Below are 20,420 nucleotides of genomic sequence, written 5' to 3' on the forward strand. Positions count from 1 at the left end.
AATTCCAAGTTCACATGAAAAATAAGACATTATCTGAACTCAATTCCAATAATAATATGATAATAAAGAGAGAGTAACATTGCATATAACGAAAACCTTTTGTCTACAAAATTACAAGGATAACAATATCCATAAACGCGAAGCTCTGAATCGGTAGGACAAACGAACATTGTCACTTGTAGATTGTCAAAACTGAATAATCAGAATATAAATGTATAACAGTCAAAGCAAAATTGTAAGTAAATTTGTTGAAAAACTGCTTAAATACAGGATTTTGTTTAAGGACATACTAACACGTTAAGTACTTGATTAAAGAGATGCTTCCCTTATAACACATATTAGTATTCTAAAAATCGATCAATCGGATTATTATTTCACATAAAATTTTGTCGTTAAAAAAGTTAAAAATCAACATGTTAAAAATGGACGTACGGACATTCTGGTAATGATTATAGAGTTGCTACGCTTTCTGAATCGTACCTAACTACTGTAAGAATCACCATGCAAAGTTTGAAATCGATGGGACAGTTCTAACATGCCTAAATCAACGAAAAAAGCTATCCCTTTCAGACGGACGGACGGACCGACCCTAATCATAGAAAAGCTTCGCTTTTAATAATTAAAATTATATTATGATATTTTTATACAGTAAAATAGGGCAGAATGCACAAGTTTGTGTTAGAAATGATAATTCTGTCCTTGTCCATTGTGATTAATTTCTACTCTTCCCATTGTTATTGGGTTCAATGTCAAGTGCATTCCAAAACTTTTTGAAAACCTATATCATCATCCCTTCCCACCCATTCTTCCCTATCTGTCATGGACCTGTGCAAAATTAGTTGGACAGTTCTCTTGTTACAATAATAGGACACTCTCTATTATTACTTTTTATGACTTTAGTTACTTTTAGATATAATATGTTGAATGATTGAAACTTGTGATTTTCAAATGATTTATCAATTCAAATTTTGTTTATCAAAATCATTTAGAACATATAAAACATAAAACTAACTCATATGCAATAGAAAAGCCTTTATTAAATCTCCTTTTGAAATACTTGTTAGTACTTTTTACTGTACGTTAGGATTGATGTATTAGAAACATTAGATTTTTATAGTTATAAATGTAAATTTTCTGTGGCTTATTGCTGGTTTACATGCAGCTGCCAAACCCTAAAATATGACTTTCATCACCATTATCAAAAATTTTATCACACTGAATTTTCTGTGACTTATTTCAGGAAATAATTTTCCCTCTTAGTTTTTAGAACTTTGTTATGCAACTATTGTTTTCTAAATTCAATCTAAAGTTTTGCCTAATACAGTACCAAACTTTAAAATAAAGAAAAATTATGAGTGTGGTATCTAATGTGTATCTTCCTATTTATATTAAGCATACTTTTCCTCCTTTTAGTTTTGAAAGTGATATTATGCAAACGTTGTTTACAAAATTCAATTTGGAGTTTGCATTTTTTGATTTCACATTAAAATTTGATATGCATTTTTTTTATATGCGTAAGTATAATTATACAGTATATAGGTTATTTGGCTCGATTTGCAATGAAAAACTAGTTTCTTTGCCTGAAATATTCAAATGATTTTAGATAATCATTATTTTGATTATATTTCAAACTTTTTTAACAAAAGTTGTGCACAAATGATCCTATTTTATCCCTTTGTGGATGCAGTAATTTGCTAATAAAATGATATCATATAATTCATTTCCTCTGGGAGCATGCACAGCTCATAGTAATAATAAGTTTTGATGCCAAGGAAAGCAAAAGGTGATAAAATGAGAAAATCTTGGCATGAGAACCACATTGTGACAAATTGGCGCCACCAAACATAATGCTTCATCTTACAGGTGTCACATTACACACTTTATCTAGACTTATTGAAAATGCTGAATAGATAATGTAAAATGGTGCAACAAGGAAAGCTTTTTATATAAATAGTTAATAGATTTTCTTATTTATACAGATTTACCTACTTTAAAAAAAAGTTTACTTTCTATCAGTCAAAATCAAATTAGAATTTTAAACAATATAAAAGAGTTTTCCTAATCCTAGCAGCAACATTGGAAATTAGATGTCAAAACCATAAAATGTTATTAACTTTAAATTGTTTATGTGTGTACTTTCAAGTTCTTGACATTTAGAGAAAAGTTTAACTAAGTTATAAAAAAGTTGACACCCCATGTGAATGTTGTTGTTAGCCTATTATTCATGTCTACTAATAAAAAACAATTATGCAGATGATGCGCTTGTTAACTTGTAATAACATTATGATACTTGGCAACCTCTTTTTTACTTACTAATCGTATCATATTGTTATATGTGAATAATTGATAATCCACAGTGAATGATATTTACTTGAATATATTTTTTCTCAGTAATTGTAAATATAGTTGAAAACATTCTAACTATTTAGAAAAGTTGAATAAAAAGTAATTCAACTTTGTAAAAATATAATTTTCTTTAAAAACTTTTCCACTTAATATTGTTCTTTTTGAAAGTATCAAATGCACATGAATTATAAAGTAATGTTTGATAAGATGAAAAAGAATATTTGTATGCATTGCATAATATGCAAAGAACAGGCAGTGAAGATGAAATCATTATTGCACGGAGTAAATTTACATAACAAGGTGCATGTTCCCAACTTTTACAAGGTTGTAATTTATACTTTTACAACTCATTATACAAATTACACTTACTTTTAATATTTGGTTTTCTTGAATAAAGCCTAGAATAAGATAATAGTTATTTCTCGCATCATATTATAAACAGCTTTCTATGGATTTAAAATGTATAACCATGAGATAAAAACTAGTTTATTAGCCCCAAGATGGTGAAGGCACGGGCCAAAAATCTGGTTTTAAAATCTTATGATTGTACATTTTTATACTTGAAGAAAACTTATATAATACAATGCTTGACATAATTTTTCAGTATAGCTGAGAAACGGTTCTTATCCACAGGATGTAAATCAGTTTCAAAGTGATATGGGAACATAATATCATATAAAAATACACAAGATTGATTTCTGTTGTCTTTATTTTCCATCTCTGCATTATTATTCAACTTGCACAAGACATTCACATCTATTTCTATTCTGAATTCAAATTCTTGTTCAAACGTTGATGTAAGCAAGTGTAAGTATGTGTATTCGATAATAAAAAAAGGATGTCAAATCAAATTGTCAATAATCTGTCTCAAAAAGTTGTTTTTACTTCAGTAGGTTTAAAATCCAGACAGTCATAAAATCATTTTTTAGGAAGTTCTTTCTACTAAGTCAAAAACTAAAAGTGTCTCTTTAAGAACACATGTTGCCAACCTCTCAAAAATGGATTACCTGAATTTATTTTTGTGGTATTTAACTTTGGCTATGTGGGTTGTGCAGCCAGAAGCTTGGAGAGCAGAGTGAGTGAGTAGTTGCTATGAATAGGATATATATATATGTATACATACAGAACCCTATACACTGTGCATTTTAAGTGCATTTATCTCTCACTTTCTCTCTCATTTTACTCTCTCACATATATACTTAAACTTAACTTCATCTTTTTTCGCTTTCACTGATCTATCAATCTATCCATCTCTCTCTCTTTCTCTATCCCCTCTTTATTCTATTGCACTAAATGATCTATATTCTATATATGAATGTATATTATACAGAAGCATTAGATGGCATTAGGATAAAAGTACGAATCTTTGTTACTAACAGGAAATCTACTCTACAAGACATCTGTGTTCATTTGTCTGTCTGTAAGAATTATTCGTTCTGTGTGTATTACTATACCAATCAAATTTTTAGCCACCTTTTTCTTATATTTTTCGAACTATAAAAGGCTTTAATTCTTCGCTTCCTGTGATTGTTATCATCCTAGTTAACTTTCTATAATCTAAATTTATTAAGTGTGTTGTTAAATTCATTAAATTACTATATAAAAATACCAGCGGTTTCGCCAATAGCCTCTAGGGGCTTTGCCCCAAGAGATAATTAAAAAAAAAATAAAAAAAATAAAGTACTAATGGTGCTGCTCATAGTCTAATGTGTTCCCAAGAAAATTTTTTTTTTTTTTGGGAGGTGGTGAATTTTAATTTTTTTTGGGGGGTAAGTTGTGTCCTACCCCAAAGAAAATAGCTTAAAACCACCACAGGAACAATAGGTATATACCCTAAAGAGTAGAATCCAATCGGTTCAGTGGTTATCGAGATCTGAATGGACGGAAGGACAGACAGACAGACATCGTTCTATATTATTGAATAAATTTACCAAGATGAAAGATTACAAAAATGTTAAAAATATGTATATTTTGATGAAAATTTTATGTAAAAATATTAAATTTCAAAGTGAAGGTTAAGGTTCAAATAGTTTTTAGTTTCCCCTACCTTTGTCTTAATATATTATTTTGTTTTTAACAAGAAAAGTTTGTTAAAAAAGCTTAGGTTCTCTGATTCTATATTTGATGATTTTTCATAGTATGAAAGGACTCAATAGATTTGGGTTAAATTGATCTTAAAAAGAAAGAGAATAAATGGGGAACTTAGACATTTTTTTTAAAATGAGAGTTTTTCCCTTAATACAACATCATTGGTGTTCATTAATTTCTGTGATTTTGGATTTTGAAATCCTGGTTTAATAATCCTTTTTATTTATCTTTAAACATGAAACTTATGGATCTCATTTAACCTTCAAAGAAACATTTATATAATACGTTCAGATATAATTTGATTTTTCTATTTATACAATTCTAAATAAATAGAATCTTTGCATCTATACAGTTTTTGAAAAAAATAATGGCTATAAAAGGTGCCGATAAAATATTCCTATCCCATTATTTTTGAAGGGATTCAAAGATCTTAATTCACTTAAAACTTAAACTGTTTTTAACCTATTTTTAAAACGTAAATAAAAAATATACTATGACACCAGTAGAATGAGACTGCAGAGCCTAAATTTGAATTAAGTCCCCAATAAACTTTTTTGGGGGGATTTAAATATTAATTTTTACTGTTGCCGTGATCATTTTGATCCGAGCAAAAGGTCTTTTTTTATTTGGGTAAAATTCGTAGCTTTTAGAGTGTTTTGCTTCATAAATATTGTATTCTGGTATAGAGTAAAATTAGGCCTTATGATTTTACTATAAAAATTCACTAAAAAGTTAATTCTGTATAATATATTAACGAATTAACACTAACATGTTTGTGTTCTCTCACTTTTTTTAAAAACATAAAAAATGGCTGTAAAGGGTTAAATGACAACAAATATTTATGCAATACAACAAATTTATTTTTGTCACATATACAAATGTGTTATAAAATAAGATTATTCAAACATATCTTTTAAAATAATTTTAAAAAGTATGTATCTTTTATGTGTACGGTTTTCATTCTTTTCATTTTAATTAAATAAAAAATATTTAACTACATTGGAAATAAGTCACTTTGTGAAAACACTCTTTTTTTGAATTGTAAAGAATTATATAAAACAAGACTTTTTATTGGTTAGATATCAGAATTATTTGTTTTATTGTAAATGTTAGATTTTTCAATGAAATTAATTGTTTTGGAAAAAAAATTATTTCCAATGAACAGAGTAATGTTTTTTTATTGTATCAATATAAAGTGAATTATATAAAAATGTTCTGTAAGCCACAATATTACCCGAAGTAAAAAAAAAAGCTTTTGCTTCGGTCAAAATGATTACAGCAACACTAAAAATTAATTTTTAAATCCCCCAAAAAAAGTTTACTGGGGACTTAATTCAAATTTGGGCTCTGCAGTCTGATTCTATAGGTGTCCTAGTATATTTTTGACCCCCCATTCAAAAATAGGTTAAAAACAGTTTAATTCACATTGTTTTAAAAAGAAAATTACCAGTGACAATTTATTTTGAGGGATGGTGATACCCTACTTCAAAATAGCTATAAACTTTTCCTAGGCACAAGAGAAGCAACACTGCACTGTACAGGAGAACCATAATAGTTCAAACAGATACGGATCTTGTTACTAAAAAATATATGAAGATGATGTATTGTGGAAATTTTCATGGAACCTTTTGTGATTCTTATAAAACCAATGAGAGCTTTCAGACTTGTAACATATATTTTTTTTCTTCAAACTACTTTTTTTGTTTTGTTTAGGTTTTTGCCCATGTTGATGCCCAAGTCTGGGGATGGAAAGGCCACTGGACCTGATCTCTCCACCCTCAGAACTTTTAGGGTCCTCAGACCTCTCAAACTGGTCTCTGGTGTACCAAGTAAGTCTTTTTTATCATCTATAAAAATACACTTCCTGTAAAATTTAAATATTTATTAAAACAAGATTTGTGCAGAAGGGGGGTGTATCAACCCCCTTTGCAAAATTTTACCCTTCCCCCCAAAGGTGACCATTCCCTTCACCCCCCCTAATACAGCCAAGGGGGTGTTAGGGAAAAATACAACACCCCAGGTTAAAATTTGAGAGATGTGAAAAAAAATTTATGCCCTTCACACGTCAATTCACCAATTTAGGACCCTTTTTTACTTTTGAGTGAGTGGGTATCCATCCCCAAAACAATAAAAAAACCTATTTACAACCACCCCCTAAATTTTAGTTTAAGGAGGATGTCAAAAGTCGTAACGGGAGTGTTACAGATTTTGGGAAATGCAACTGAATAAAACTCAAAGATTCTATGGCTGATTTTAAAACGTTTTGAGAAAATTAAATAGTTTTCTCGTATTCATTCGAATCCGCGGAAAACGGCTTATAATATGACGAAAGAAATAACTATTCCTTCATTTATCTTTATTTTAGAATTCCCCCCTCTACAAATGGATTGCGACAAAATGTTGAAAATTAATGTATCAAATTTTGTAAACTATTAATCTTTCACTTTCTCTGAAATTTACTTTATTCTTACATTTTTAGTCATTAAAATATTACTAAACTAGGGGGGAGTTCAATTCAATGACCCAATTTTTTATTTTAGATCTAAAAGAAGTAATTTTTTTAGGGGGGGGGGATGGAGGGATCAACCATCCTTCATTTTGAATTTAAGTTTTAAAAATAAAAGTTTGTGGAGGGCACTTTTTCAAGGGGCGATTTTTCTTGGGAGGTAGGTGGTACCCTCCCTCAAAATAGTTATAAACCTTCCCAGGACCTATGACAAGCTACCCAGTAAAGGAGAGATCCTTCGGTACAAACATACAGACAAACAGGCGGACAAACATACTGTTACTTTATTATAAGGATGTTCTAGATTAAATTTATGAGAACAGAAAAATATTCTAATGTTAAATATTTGCAAGTTTTTTAGCATTAGAAGATTTCTTTCAAATATCATTAAGTAATGAATTAAAAATGGATAAATTAGTCAATGAAAGTTTTTACGTTTTTTTGGTTGTAAAAAGTCAATTTGGTTTATTTTACTCTATCAATTGACACAAAACATAAGCATAGAACAATAATTATTAGAACTTCACAGTTTTAAGTAAAAGATTAACATTTAAAAGAATGGATAAATCTGTAATTATCAGAAGATTTTGGAAGGCTTTAGTCCATTTTTGTAAATTTTTGCAAAATAACATAAAACCTTTCTTAAAAAGTATCTTATTTTATGGGGGTAGGGTTCTTTTTATAACCCACTCTCTAAAGTCTTGCAGAAAACAACAAATAAAAGGTTTATCTACCTGGACGCTATTCTCATAATGATTATTCCCCGATCAGGAAGGGACAAAACAGGATAGATAAACCTAAATAGTCGCAAAAAGTCACCTCAAGGCTAATGCTTAAATAGATTATAATGTATACTAGAGTGCAGAGGTGGATTCTTAAAAAAAGTTTGCCCCACTAATCGCCAAGTGGGGCAAAATTGTTTTCGTGATAAATCCACCAAAATCAAATTAAAAATCTACAAAAAATAAACAAAATCATAGAAGGGTTATGAACATAAGATTTTATTTATTTTTTTGTAGATTTTTCATGTGATTTTGGAGGATTTTTCACGAAAACAATTTCGCCCCACTAAGCGATTAGTGGGGCAAATTTTTTTTAAGAATCCACCTCTGAAATCGAGGACAATATAATACTAATTTGTCGCATAGTATAATAGACAGCTTTCTGAGAAAATAAAAATAAGATTTAAACCAGTTTTGTAAGACCCGAAGGGCCGAAGTCCCGGCATAACAAAACTGGAATTAATTCCATAGTTTTTTTATTTTATTATCGGTAGAAAGTTAACTAATACGATGTGATAAATTATTTTTCAGTATGTCTAAGAACCGGTTAAAATCCAGTGGATATCAATCGGCCTACTTACAATTTTCATGTTGAAAAATCTGCAAATGTTTATATTGAGAGAAAGAAAGGGTTGAATATTTTCAAAATATTATGTTTTTTTTCTGAAATTGAGCTAGAAGTACAGATAAACGTTCTTATTAAACCATGTATAAAATTAATAGGATATCTATCTATCTGGGTGTCTGTGTATTTGAACCAAAAGATCTCGGTAACTGCTGGACCGATATGATTCTTCTTATAAGTGCAAAGAAAGATTGGGGTTGGGTAGCTCCCCCCTTCCAATAGAAATCTGCTCACTAGTATGGAAGTAATAATAAAGGCTTTCTATCAGTCTATGAAAATTCCATTATTATTGGTATAAAGCAGATCAACTTTTTTTTGGTCCATTACACAAACAATTGTCAGGACTATCAGGGATGGAGGGGACATTGGGATGTTTATTACACTAGTCCCCAAAGTTTAATAATAACGTTTTCTTATTCGTTGTAATAAACTTTGGAACTGTTATTAAAATTTGATTTGTTAAGTGTCTAAACGTTTTATCCACTAATTGTAATCTACAGAGGGGATAATTTTGTATATCATCATTGGAAATTTGCATTAATTTATCGGCCATTGTCTTATCCCTTTAGATCTCTGTAGGGTTTTAGTAGTGATAGGTCAATAGCAGTTTAATCAATCTTCTGACCATTAAAAGTGTCTTATGTACCTAGAAAATACCTTCGTAATTCTTGTTTCTAAAGCCATTCCTTCTGTAGATCACAATTAGTGGTTGAAACGTTTGGACACTCAAAAAATTCAATAAAAGTCCCCAAGGTTGTGAAACCAACGAATAAGGAAACGTTCTTCCATCTTTTAAAGGATTCATTTTGAACCAAAAAAAGGAAAAAAATTGCTTTAAAAGAAATGGCGCAATTTTCTTTAAATAAGATTAAGTTTTTTTCTTCAATTTGTAGCAAATATAAAGTAAAATGAAACAAAAATAGTAACAGCTTTCAAAATAAAAGATGAGAAAACAAGGATGAAGTGGATATGTAAAGGAGTGAAAAAACGTTTTTTGCTATGAACAATAAACATTAGCTAAGAAATATATGAGGGGGAAGGATGGAGGGGGGGGGGTAATCCATCATGTTGGGAGTGGCCCAAATATGGGGGGTACTCATCCCTTTACACCCCCCCCCCAGGTTTAGATTTCTTACGTTATAAAATGTTCATGCTTGCAGTTGAAAAACGAGTAGCTGATGAGCCCAATTTTTTTATATGGATAATACAAAAAAGTTCCAATTGGCTTAACGCTGGTATCCAATATCTATCAAAATTTGACCCAATGTCGTCTATTTTAATAAAGGAGAAAAAACTAAATTGTTTAGCCTTTTCTCCCTGGCAAAGCCAACATCTTACTGTATATATGTTTGTATTTGTAAAAAAGGAATAAAGGAAAATTAACTGGCCACAAAAATCTTCGTTATTTATTTATCTCATAGAGTATAGACAGCTTTCCGCGGAAATTAAAGTTAAAAATCTTTAAAATGTTGAATCCAGTTTTGTTAGCCCCGTGGGAACAATGGCTTGGGTTTAAAAAAAGAGTTTAATTTTATTATTTCTATTTTCATATTAGTGGAAAATTATCTTAGGCTGAGAACCGGTTCTAATCCAGCGGATATTAATCGGTTTCGAAGCCATACTAGAGAAAAGTTTCTACTATACATCTTCAGGAAATCTGTTTAACCTCTGGAGGTTGATCATATTTTGATGTACCTAACCAAATCTTGATTTGTGAATTTTGATGACAACCATTACATTATCATCATGCGTCTTACTTAGCAAAATCACCAGTTTAACGTTTATTAGATAGTCTTTTTTACTTTAATAAACAAAAAGACTACCTTATATGTTTTATTCCTGACAAAAAATATAAATACAGGTATATACAATTTTTATAGGTCAGCTGAATTTGAGTTGCCGATTGTGTACACAGTTTCCTCAGTGTTCCCTAATTCTATCTCAATATTTACTTCCAAAAAAAAATTCAAAACTTGAAAAATTAAAATTTTGAATATATAATGTATAAATCGTTTATACATTCAAATTTAGATTTTTTTTTTTGAAGTTTGAAATTTTTTTAGCTAGTAGTAAACATTGAGATACGATGAGGAAAAACCGATGAAACTGTGTACACAATCGGCAACTCAAATTCAACTGACCTTTTTATATATATGGATGTATGTATAAACAAACACAAACATAATCCAATTACTTTTACTTTCATTTCCCATAAGAAATACAGTCAAGCTTATAAAAGTCGAATTCATACAAATAGGAAGAAAAATCTTCAAAATCCTAATTAATAAATCAGAAAGATTTTTGTCTGTAGCGAAGGATCTTGCGAACCGCTTAAACGATAAGGTTCTCATTTAAAGGGTAGCTTCTCATATAGGTACTGGAAAGGTTTAAAGCTATTTTGGAAGAGGGTAACCACTTCCCCCCCTTAAATTTTTCACTTTTCCTTTTTGATACTAAAATAAAAAATTGGGGGGGGGGGTTGAAATCCCTATCACCTGAAGTGATCCTAGAGGCCTCTAGGGGTGTAGCCCCTAGTATTTTATAAAGTATTGATAACTAAACTTTGGAAAACTACTTTATTAATGTGAAATTTATGTACATATTGGTACATATCGAAAATTCAATACGTTTTATATGATTAAGTATTATCCATTTAAAACTTTTTAGAAAATTAAATGAAAGCTAAGATTTTATTTTTATCCAATTTGATTCACTAAAAAAAGCCGTGTTTTTTTTTTATTCAAACATTAATATTTTTCTTTTAATTCAGGTTTACAAGTGGTGATGTCAGCCATAGCAAAGGCCATTGGTCCGCTGGTGAACATCGCCCTGCTCTTGTTGTTTGCCATCATCATTTTTGCCATCATTGGTCTCGAGTTCTACGCCGGGGCCCTCAACAAAACTTGCTATGATGTTCAGGCATTTTTTTACAGTGGTTTTTCAGATTTTTTTGTTTCTATTTCTTAGAGTATTTTACAAACTTAGCGTTTCTACAATTAGATGTGATAGACAGAGATCTTAAAGGATAAGACAAAGGCCAATATACTGATGTGCATACCCAATAATTAAACCCTTCTGTAGATTACAATCAGTGGTTAAAACGTTTGGACACTCAAATTAAAAAGCAGCAACCAATAAAAATTCATTAAAAATCCCCAAAGTTGTTAAGCCAAGGAATAAGGAAACGTTATAATAAAACTTTGGGGACTAGTGTAATAAAAAGGCCCGAAGTGAGCAACTCTATAGTCATTCTGAAGAAAGTCAGGACGTTTCTATTAAAATTGTTTTTTTCAATTGCTATTTTATATCATTTAATTATCCTATTTGAATTCCTTAGCAAAAGATACAAATATACCATCAAAAAAAGCAAGTAGATTTTATTTAATAGTTCAATAGAATAAATTATGATTAAATAGAAATTATTGAAAAAATGTATTTACTTTTTCCTTATGTTTATTCATAAAAGTAGGTAAAAGTTAATATCAAGACTCAAAGGGATAGTAAATTGGGAGATAAAATAATTTTCTCGTATTCATTCGAATCCGGTGGATAGGAACCGGTTCTCATCCATACGAAACTATGTCTAGCATCGTATTATATCCAGCTTTCTACGAATATAAAAATATACAATCATAAGATTAAAACCATTTTTTTAGCCCGTGCCTTCGGCACCTCGGGGCTAGAAAAACTGGTTTCAATCTTATAATTGTAAATTCTAAATCCGCGGAAAGCGGTTTAAAATACGATGAAAGAAATAACTATTATTTGCTTTATCAAAATTTTGTGGACATACAATACCAATCCTAAAAAAGTAACAGGATCTGCGTTGTCTGTCTGTACCGAAGGATCTCTGTAATGGTTCTCCTTTACATTGAAGCATCTCACAGGTCTAGAGAAGGTTTATAACTATTTTGTGGGAGGGTACCAACACCTTTCCTAGAGAAATGTTTCCTAGAAAAAAATCTCCCCTAAAAGTGCCACTAGAGGCCTTCAGGGGCGTAACCGCCAGTATATATTTAAATCTATAACTAGGAATTTTAAGTTAACTTCAATTGCACTATCACTTTACCTCTGATGAATATTAAACTAAGTTTTTATTATTATAGAATAATCTGCGATGATAAAAGCTCTTGGGACCCTAGGACAGTTAGGGAGTTGAATCCATTTTTATAGAAGCAGAAATATAATCTATGATTATGGTTTGGACCCTCTAAAACTGTAATCTACCTTTCCACTTTCCCCTCTCTTGGTGAAGATATCTTCAACGTCGATACGATTTTTGAAATGTAAGATTCTACTTTCCCTTCTCTTGGTGAAGATATCTTCAACGCCGATACGATTTTTGAAATGTAAGATTCCACTTTCCCCTCTCTTGGTGAAGATATCTTCAACGCTGATACGATTTTTGAAATTTAAGATTCCACTTTTGCCTCTTTTGGTGAAGATATCTTCAACAAGAGAGACAAAAGTGGAATCTTATATTTCAAAAATCGTATCGGCGTTGAAGATATCTTTACCAAGAGAGGGGAAAGTGGAAGGGTAGATTACAGTTTTAGAGGGTCCAAACCATAATCATAGATTATATTTCTGCTTCTATAAAAATGGATTCAACTCCCTAACTGTAGGAGGGATATAAATGATCAAGAAATAACACAGTTGGGGTTATGTGTAGACTTCTCTTGTCTTAAGTAGATTATTTGTCATACTTAAGAAGCACTTCTGTACGGCGTTTATTAGTAGATTATTATTAAATAATATTATTATTTATATTCTAATCATACCTGCCATATAAACTTTTATTTAGATCTGAGGTGGATTCTTTAAAAAAATTAGGGTCGATTAGTAAGGCAAAATTTTTTTTTGTAAAAAATCCTCCAAAATAATATAGATATCTACAAAAATTAAACAAAATCCTATGTTAATAACCCTTTTATGATTTTATTTAATTTTTGTAGAGTTTTCATGCGATTTTGGAGGATTTTTCACAAATATAATAAGTGACCCTAATTTTTTTCAAAGAATCCACCTCTGGTTAGGTTAGTTTAGTTTACATTGGTTACTGGATAGACCCGCTGGGTTATACATAGATGTACATCCCCAATGATGATACATAATATTACCCCTTCTGTAGATTACAATTTATTGTTGAAACGTTTGGATACTCAACTTAATAATCAAACCAATCAGAATACACTTAAAGTCCCCAAAGTTGTTAAGCCAACGAATTAGAAAACGTTATTATAAAACTTTGGGGACTATTGTAATAAACAGCCCATTGTCCCAATTATCTCGTGTAATTAATGATTTAATTCATAACCCCTACTGTAAAAAGTTTTAGCTTGGGTAAACATATCATGTTTCCAATATAATAAGCAAAGATTGTATTATGGTAAGGGGAGAGAGCCTTTATCTATAATTAAACATTAATAATAAAGAATATTCACCACGTTACCCCTTAATCAACTTAAGATATTTTATATTACTTCCAATGAAGACTAATCAGCAGGAATCTGAAGGGATAAGACAAAGGCTGATAAAACAGCAACAATGATGAAACACAAAATTTGCCCTTCTGTAAATTACAATTAGTGGTTGAAACATTTGGACATTTAACTTAATGAACCAACAAACTAAAATTCAATAGAAGTCCCCCAAGTTATTAAGCCAACGCATAAGAAGCTATTATTATATAACTTTGGGGACTAGTGTAATAAAAAGCCTGATACCCCCTACCTCCCTGTTAACTATTTTAAAAGCTCTATCTAAAAAATTTAAAAAAAATCTTCACAAGAAATCAATTGGCAAGATTTAATAAACTTAATGATATGGTTTATGGCTTAATTTATTGGCTTAAAACAAGTTTGTCTTAATTTTACTTAGGCATGGTGTGTAAGATAAGTTTTAAGATACAGAGGAAATATCGTGGGGTAATAATAATGGATGCAGAATATACGTGGATGACATAACAAGAAAAAAATTGTCGTCAATTTAGGTTGTAATTAGGGCCGAACTGGATATCCGGCCAGATATCTGGCAATTTTCAATATCCGGTCGGATACCAGATATTAAAACTATCCGGATACCAGATATCCGGCTAATTTATAATGTCAGAGATCCGGTTATCAGATAATTTGCTGGATATCAAACGTTGGCCAGATATCCGGCATTATAAATCAGTCGGATATCCGGTATCCGGCCAAAAAAGTATTCGGCCCAGTTGTAATATCCCTCCACATTTATTGGTCGGGACGTTTATCAAGTTGGAGGAAAGAGGACGGGGTAAAAGGGAGGGATTGGAGAGATTGCTATTTCAGCCCACTACAGAGTTCACTTTATTATAGAACATGAATATCTGGTGTAAGATCCAAGTATTAATACATCCATTGCAATAATATTTTTCCAGGGGAGATAATTATATTAACAAACTATTTCTGGTATGTAGTTGGTTTGATATCAAGGAAAAAACAGTAAACTATAATACATTACATAAAAGGGAAATTAATGTTTTGTGATAGGTTAATAGATGTCATACTGATTTTTATTCAAGTCAAAAAGTAGAAAAGCAGAAAATTAACATTCATCCACTATTTTCATTTATGTATTATGTATGCATTTATACCAAAGACATTTTTTATTTAAATTGTGTGGGATTATGTATTAGTCAATTATCGCATCGCATTATAGACAGCTTTCCGCGGATATTAAAACAAAAAAATATAAGATTAAAACCAGTTTTGTTAACCTCGCCTAAAAATAGTATTAATTTTATGACAAAATTATTCGTAATTATATGATATACATAATTTTTGGTATAACTTAGAACCGGTTCTTATCCAGCGGATATTAATCGGTTTTGAAGCCTTACTGGAAAATTTTTTTACCATAAGATATGACATTAAAAAATACAGTATTTATCGGTAATTTTAAAGAAAGGTAGTACATACCAAAATGTATTTAATTATTTATTAGACTTTTCAGAGAGAGAGGGGACAATGAGCTGTTAATTATACTAGTCCCCAAAGTTTTGCAATATTAAATTTTTGTTAGCTTGCCGCTTAACAACTTTGAGGACTTTTAATGAATTTTAATTGTTTGCTTTGTTAAGTTGAGTGTACAAACGTTTCAACCACTAATTATAATCTATAGAAGAAAGTTTTTCGTGGGGATATGCATCAATTTATCGGCAACTGCTTATCCCATTAGATCCGGGAACACTTTCCCTAATTTTCTTTAATTTTCCTTAAATCAATATAAAATTGCTATGAATAGTAAAATATATTAATTTGTTGTCTTGAATACGATATATCAATAATTTATTAGTATTTAATTAAGGAAACGTTTTAGTTTTAATGTGTTTATGTATTTTTTCGATAAATTAATACAAGAATATATAAATGAAAGTTTTTTTTCAAGTTTTCAACAATGGGGAAAATGAAATAAGTCACAAATTTTTGGTGTCTTTGAAAATTTCACAACTGCTTATAAAAAGCGAGGGAGAATTTTTATGTGGTAATTTTGTTTATCATTAATGAGGAAGAATATTAAATTATCATCCATTGTCTTATCCTTTTGTACTTTGATAAAAAATGATCCAATTTGTGCTTCTCTGTTTTTTACCTAACTGTAATTTCATTAACATACAAATTGAACCAATTTTGTTCGGAAGGGGAGTTAAAGCAGGGATCTAAAGGGATAAAACAATAGCCCTAAATTTATGTTCATTCCCAATGATGATACACAAAATTACCCCTTTTATACATTACAATTAGAGGTTGAAACGTTTAGACACTCAACTTATTTAGACAACCAATCAAAATTCATTAAAAGTCCCCAAAGTTGTTATATACAAACTTTGGGGAATAGTGTAATAAACAGCCCATTGTCCTCTCCCTCCCGGGAGTTAAAGTGTGAAAGTGGACAGGGAAAAGACATTGTATGTTTAATTTCTTCTTTACCCCAAAATGAAGATCATCCCTTTACTAAAGTAACAGGATGTCTGTTTGTCTGTGTGTTTGTACCGAATGATCTTGGCAACCACTGAACCGATCGGGTTCTCCTTAACAGGGTAGCTTCTTATAGATCCCGGGAAGGTTTATAACTATTTTTTTGGGAGGGTAAGAGAAATCGCCCCTAGAAAAAAATTCCCCTCCTAAATAAAATAAAAAATTTATATTTTTTTTATCTAAAATAAAAAAAAATTCCCCCCAATTTTTTTTACTTTTTCTTTTAAAATATAATATAATAAATTGGGTTATAAAATTCGACTCTTCTCAAGTGCCCCTAGAGGCATCTAGGGGCGTAGCCGCTAGTTTCTATCTATAGTAGCTTGCAATTATTTGATAAAGGTGTTAATATTTAATAAACTGCAACTGTCCTATACAGCCATGCATGGAATGTAATACAAAGTTCTCTAAAATATTGACTATGTATTTTTTTTGGAAGTAGCAATTCTATTCTACATGTTCAATTGTTTGTTTATCTGCTTGTAATACTCTGAAGTAATTATAAGGCAATAAAAAAATTGGATGAAAAGCTTAATTTGACGAAATTAATTATGGATTAAATTATCCTATTATATAAAGTAGTAAGATTTTTTTGTCTGTAGGAAAGGATCTCGCTAACTGCTGAACTGAAATAGTTCTTCTTTACAGTGAAGCATCTTAAAGGTCCAGAAAGGTTTTATTATTAACTATTTTGGGGAAGGTAATTTTACCCTCCTAATAAAAAATCCCCCCCCCCCAAAAAAAAAAAAAAATAATATTTTTTTAACTTTTTCTTATAAAAACTCAAATTGAAAATGCGAAGGGGAGGGAGTCCTCCTCCCCTATTGATTACCCCTAGAGGCTTCTAGGGGCGTAGCCTCTAGTTATTATATAAAGTTCTATAAAATTTGATTTCCCAGTAGATAAAAAAATGTTGATGATTAATTTTTCTGACCATATAACGATTTAATCCTACAGTCAAAATTGTATAATATTTTAATATTATCATCCTTGTTTAATGTTCTTTCTGTACAGTTAGTTATAAATTAGAAAAAGTTAAACATTTTAGTTGTCGACAAAGCACAATATTTTTTTCTAGAAATAGCATTGTGTTACAAACTAAAATTACCAAGGATGACAAAATTCATTATGGCGAAGGAATTAGTTTTAATTGGCAATATCAACAGGAAGCTTGTAAATCGAAAAAGCTTGTCTAACATTAAAGTACAATAATAGAGGGGGCATACGTTATATGGCGAAAACTTTGTTCCGATTTTGTATTAGGTATTTCAAATCAGCTAATAGTGTCGAAAATATAAAAAAACAGCCAAGAACAGTAAGCATTTGCTAGATTTAAAGGGTCTCAACAACTTGGGCCAAGTAGTTGTCTGGATTATCTATAAATCTATATTCATACATTTATTTGTCTAACATACCTAAACTTAGAAAAATTTGTTATATATTTGAATCTAACTTGCTTTCTGTAATTAAAAAAATGAAAGAACTTTATGCTCTAAATGAAGAAAAGTTTTGCGTTTTAAGAATGCAAAAGTCGTCAAAACTACACGGAATCCAATAACCTTATATAATAGTTTTATTTGAATACTTGAAAGAAAAATCGATAAGAAAAATGTGTACAACCTTTTTTTTTCTACAGTGGAACAGTATATCTCCTATCCCCAACCATAGATGTCCATGAAAGGGGGTGTGTGAAGGGGTTTTAATCCCCCTCAAAATGTTTAAGAAAGATTTAAAAAACCTTTAAAAAAACTTATTTTACACCCTTATATGAAATATAATAAACCATAAATTGTTAACAAAAAGTATGTATATTCCTATGGAATAATAAATTTTTAGCCTTGCGATGATTTTAAGAACTGACTTAACCTATTTTTTATTGAAAAAGACATTAATACTATTTTTTTTGAGAGAAGGGGCAGAAAGAAAGGGGACAATGAGCTGTTTATTACACTAGTCCCCAAGGTTTTATAATAACGTTTTCGTATTTGTTATCTTAACAACCTTGGGGACTTTTATTGAATTTTGATTGGTTGGTTCATTAAATTGAGTGTCCAAACGTTTCAACCACTAATTGTAATCTTAAGAAGACATTGCTTTATCCGCCATTGTATTATCCCTTTATATCCCTAGGGGAGTGGATATGCAGAGGGCTAGATTCAAAATAAGGTATTTTGCCTGTATTTTCTAAATTCTGAAAATTCTGATGTCATACACAGATTGTGGAAATTTTGTCTTGGGATATATAATTGTTAAATCACATATATTATTTGAAATATATAAAGAGTTCATTTTCATGATATTTTTGTCGATACTATATCCAAGAATAAGCCCTCGTGGATTCCTAAATCTACATTTTACTGTAATTGCAATTAATAAAACCTTTTTTTTGGGGTGATTGCTCTTAGGAGGATGGAGGTATCCTCCCCTTCCCTTTACTTAGTGTAAAGGAGAACCATATCGGTTCAGTGTTTATAGAGATCCTTTGTTACACACATACATACAGCATTATGTTACTTTTTTCAAAAAAGATTGTCCTTTCAATGTATCCCTAAAATTAACAAAATTCTATGGAAAGTTTAAAGCAATAAAACACAATTTTTGGCAAGTTGTGTTGAGTGACGTGTTTGGAAAACTGTTTACAACTTGAATTCCATTTCATACAAGGATGACAACATCCATACAAGCGAAGCTCTGAAACTGTATGACAGACGAACATTAACTCTTGTAAAGTGTCTAAAGTGAATATGATAAACATAAAAGTTTTAGCAAAATTATACGTAAATTTGTTGAAAAACTTCTTAAATACAGAATACTGTTTAAGGACATACTGACATTTTAAGGACTAGATTATAAGATGCTTCGCTTATAATATTGTACCTTATTGTAATAGGAATCAGTATACCAAAAATCAGATAAATCGGATAATTAGATCACATAAAGATTTGTTGTTAAAAAAGTTTAAAATCAACATGATTGGTAATGATTATAGAGATGCTAAACTTTCTAAATCGTACCTAACTACTACATGAATAGGATCTATATATCTATAGGACAATTCTAACATGCCTAAATTAACAAAATAAAAATATCCGTTACGTACGGACGTACGGACCGACCCCAATTATAGAAAAGCTTCGCTATTAATAATTCTAATTTATGACGACACAACTCTAGAAGACATGCCATACCTTCATTTATCTTTTATATTTGCCTTTTCACATTTTCCTATATAAGCATGGCTAAAGGGATAAGGCATTGAAAGATTATTCTTATAATGGATATAAAATATACGTGGATATTTTAACACAGAGGAAAAATTGTCGCCATTTTTGGTTGATAACATGGATGTAATTTATAGGTCAGTTTGTTTATCAAGTAGATGTGGATGGGATGAAGTTAGGGGGAGTGGAAGGATGGAATCGTTATTTTAGCCAGTTGCGAGTTTCACTTTATTTAGAAAATTAAAATTTGGCGTAACATCCAAGTAATAATAGTATTTCCATTAGTCTTATGATAGTAATTTGTGTACTTTTGACTTAAGTAAAGTGTTTAAAGAAAGTGTGTTTTTGTAGATATTTTATAAATCAAAATAGTAAGGACTCTAAGACTAGTAGAAACATGCATTATGATGCAATATTTTGAGACAAATCAATGAAATAAACCTAATATGTATTTTATTTTACATATTTTAATATTTTTACACAGCTAAGCAATTGATGGTAAAAAATTGTAAATGGTAGTTTTTTAACTGCCAAGATAGTTTATTATTTTAACAAGTATTTAATTCATGGTTTATACAATTAGAATATGTAGAAGATTAATTTATCTTCTTAATTAATACATATCCATGAATGCCTGTGTGTGTGTGTGTGTGTGTGTGTGTGTGTGTGTGTGTGTATGTGTGTGTGTGTATGTGTGTATGTGTGTATGTGTGTATGTGTGTATGTGTGTATGTGTGTATGTGTGTGTGTGTGTGTGTGTGTGCTAGACTAGAGAGTCACACATGACATTTAACTGGCAGAGAGAGGCTAAAATATTGTCATAAAAGCACGACACATCACACAACAGAT

At 30.4% G+C, this 20,420-nt stretch overlaps 1 protein-coding gene across 1 annotated transcript in view; it reads left to right on the top strand.

Moving 5' to 3' along the window:
* Positions 1-20,420, top strand: part of LOC145327988 (voltage-dependent calcium channel type A subunit alpha-1-like) — a 186,549-nt gene that overhangs the window by 34,969 nt on the left and 131,160 nt on the right. Inside the window, exons 7-8 of the mRNA XM_080171515.1 lie at positions 6,148-6,263; positions 11,118-11,266. Of these exons, the coding sequence (XP_080027641.1) occupies positions 6,148-6,263; positions 11,118-11,266 (265 nt within the window). The remainder of the gene's footprint in view (positions 1-6,147; positions 6,264-11,117; positions 11,267-20,420) is intronic.

This window comes from Acartia tonsa, chromosome 9, assembly GCF_053477335.1.
Source record: "Acartia tonsa isolate MP-2025a chromosome 9, ASM5347733v1, whole genome shotgun sequence".
NCBI classification, from domain to species: domain Eukaryota; kingdom Metazoa; phylum Arthropoda; class Copepoda; order Calanoida; family Acartiidae; genus Acartia; species Acartia tonsa.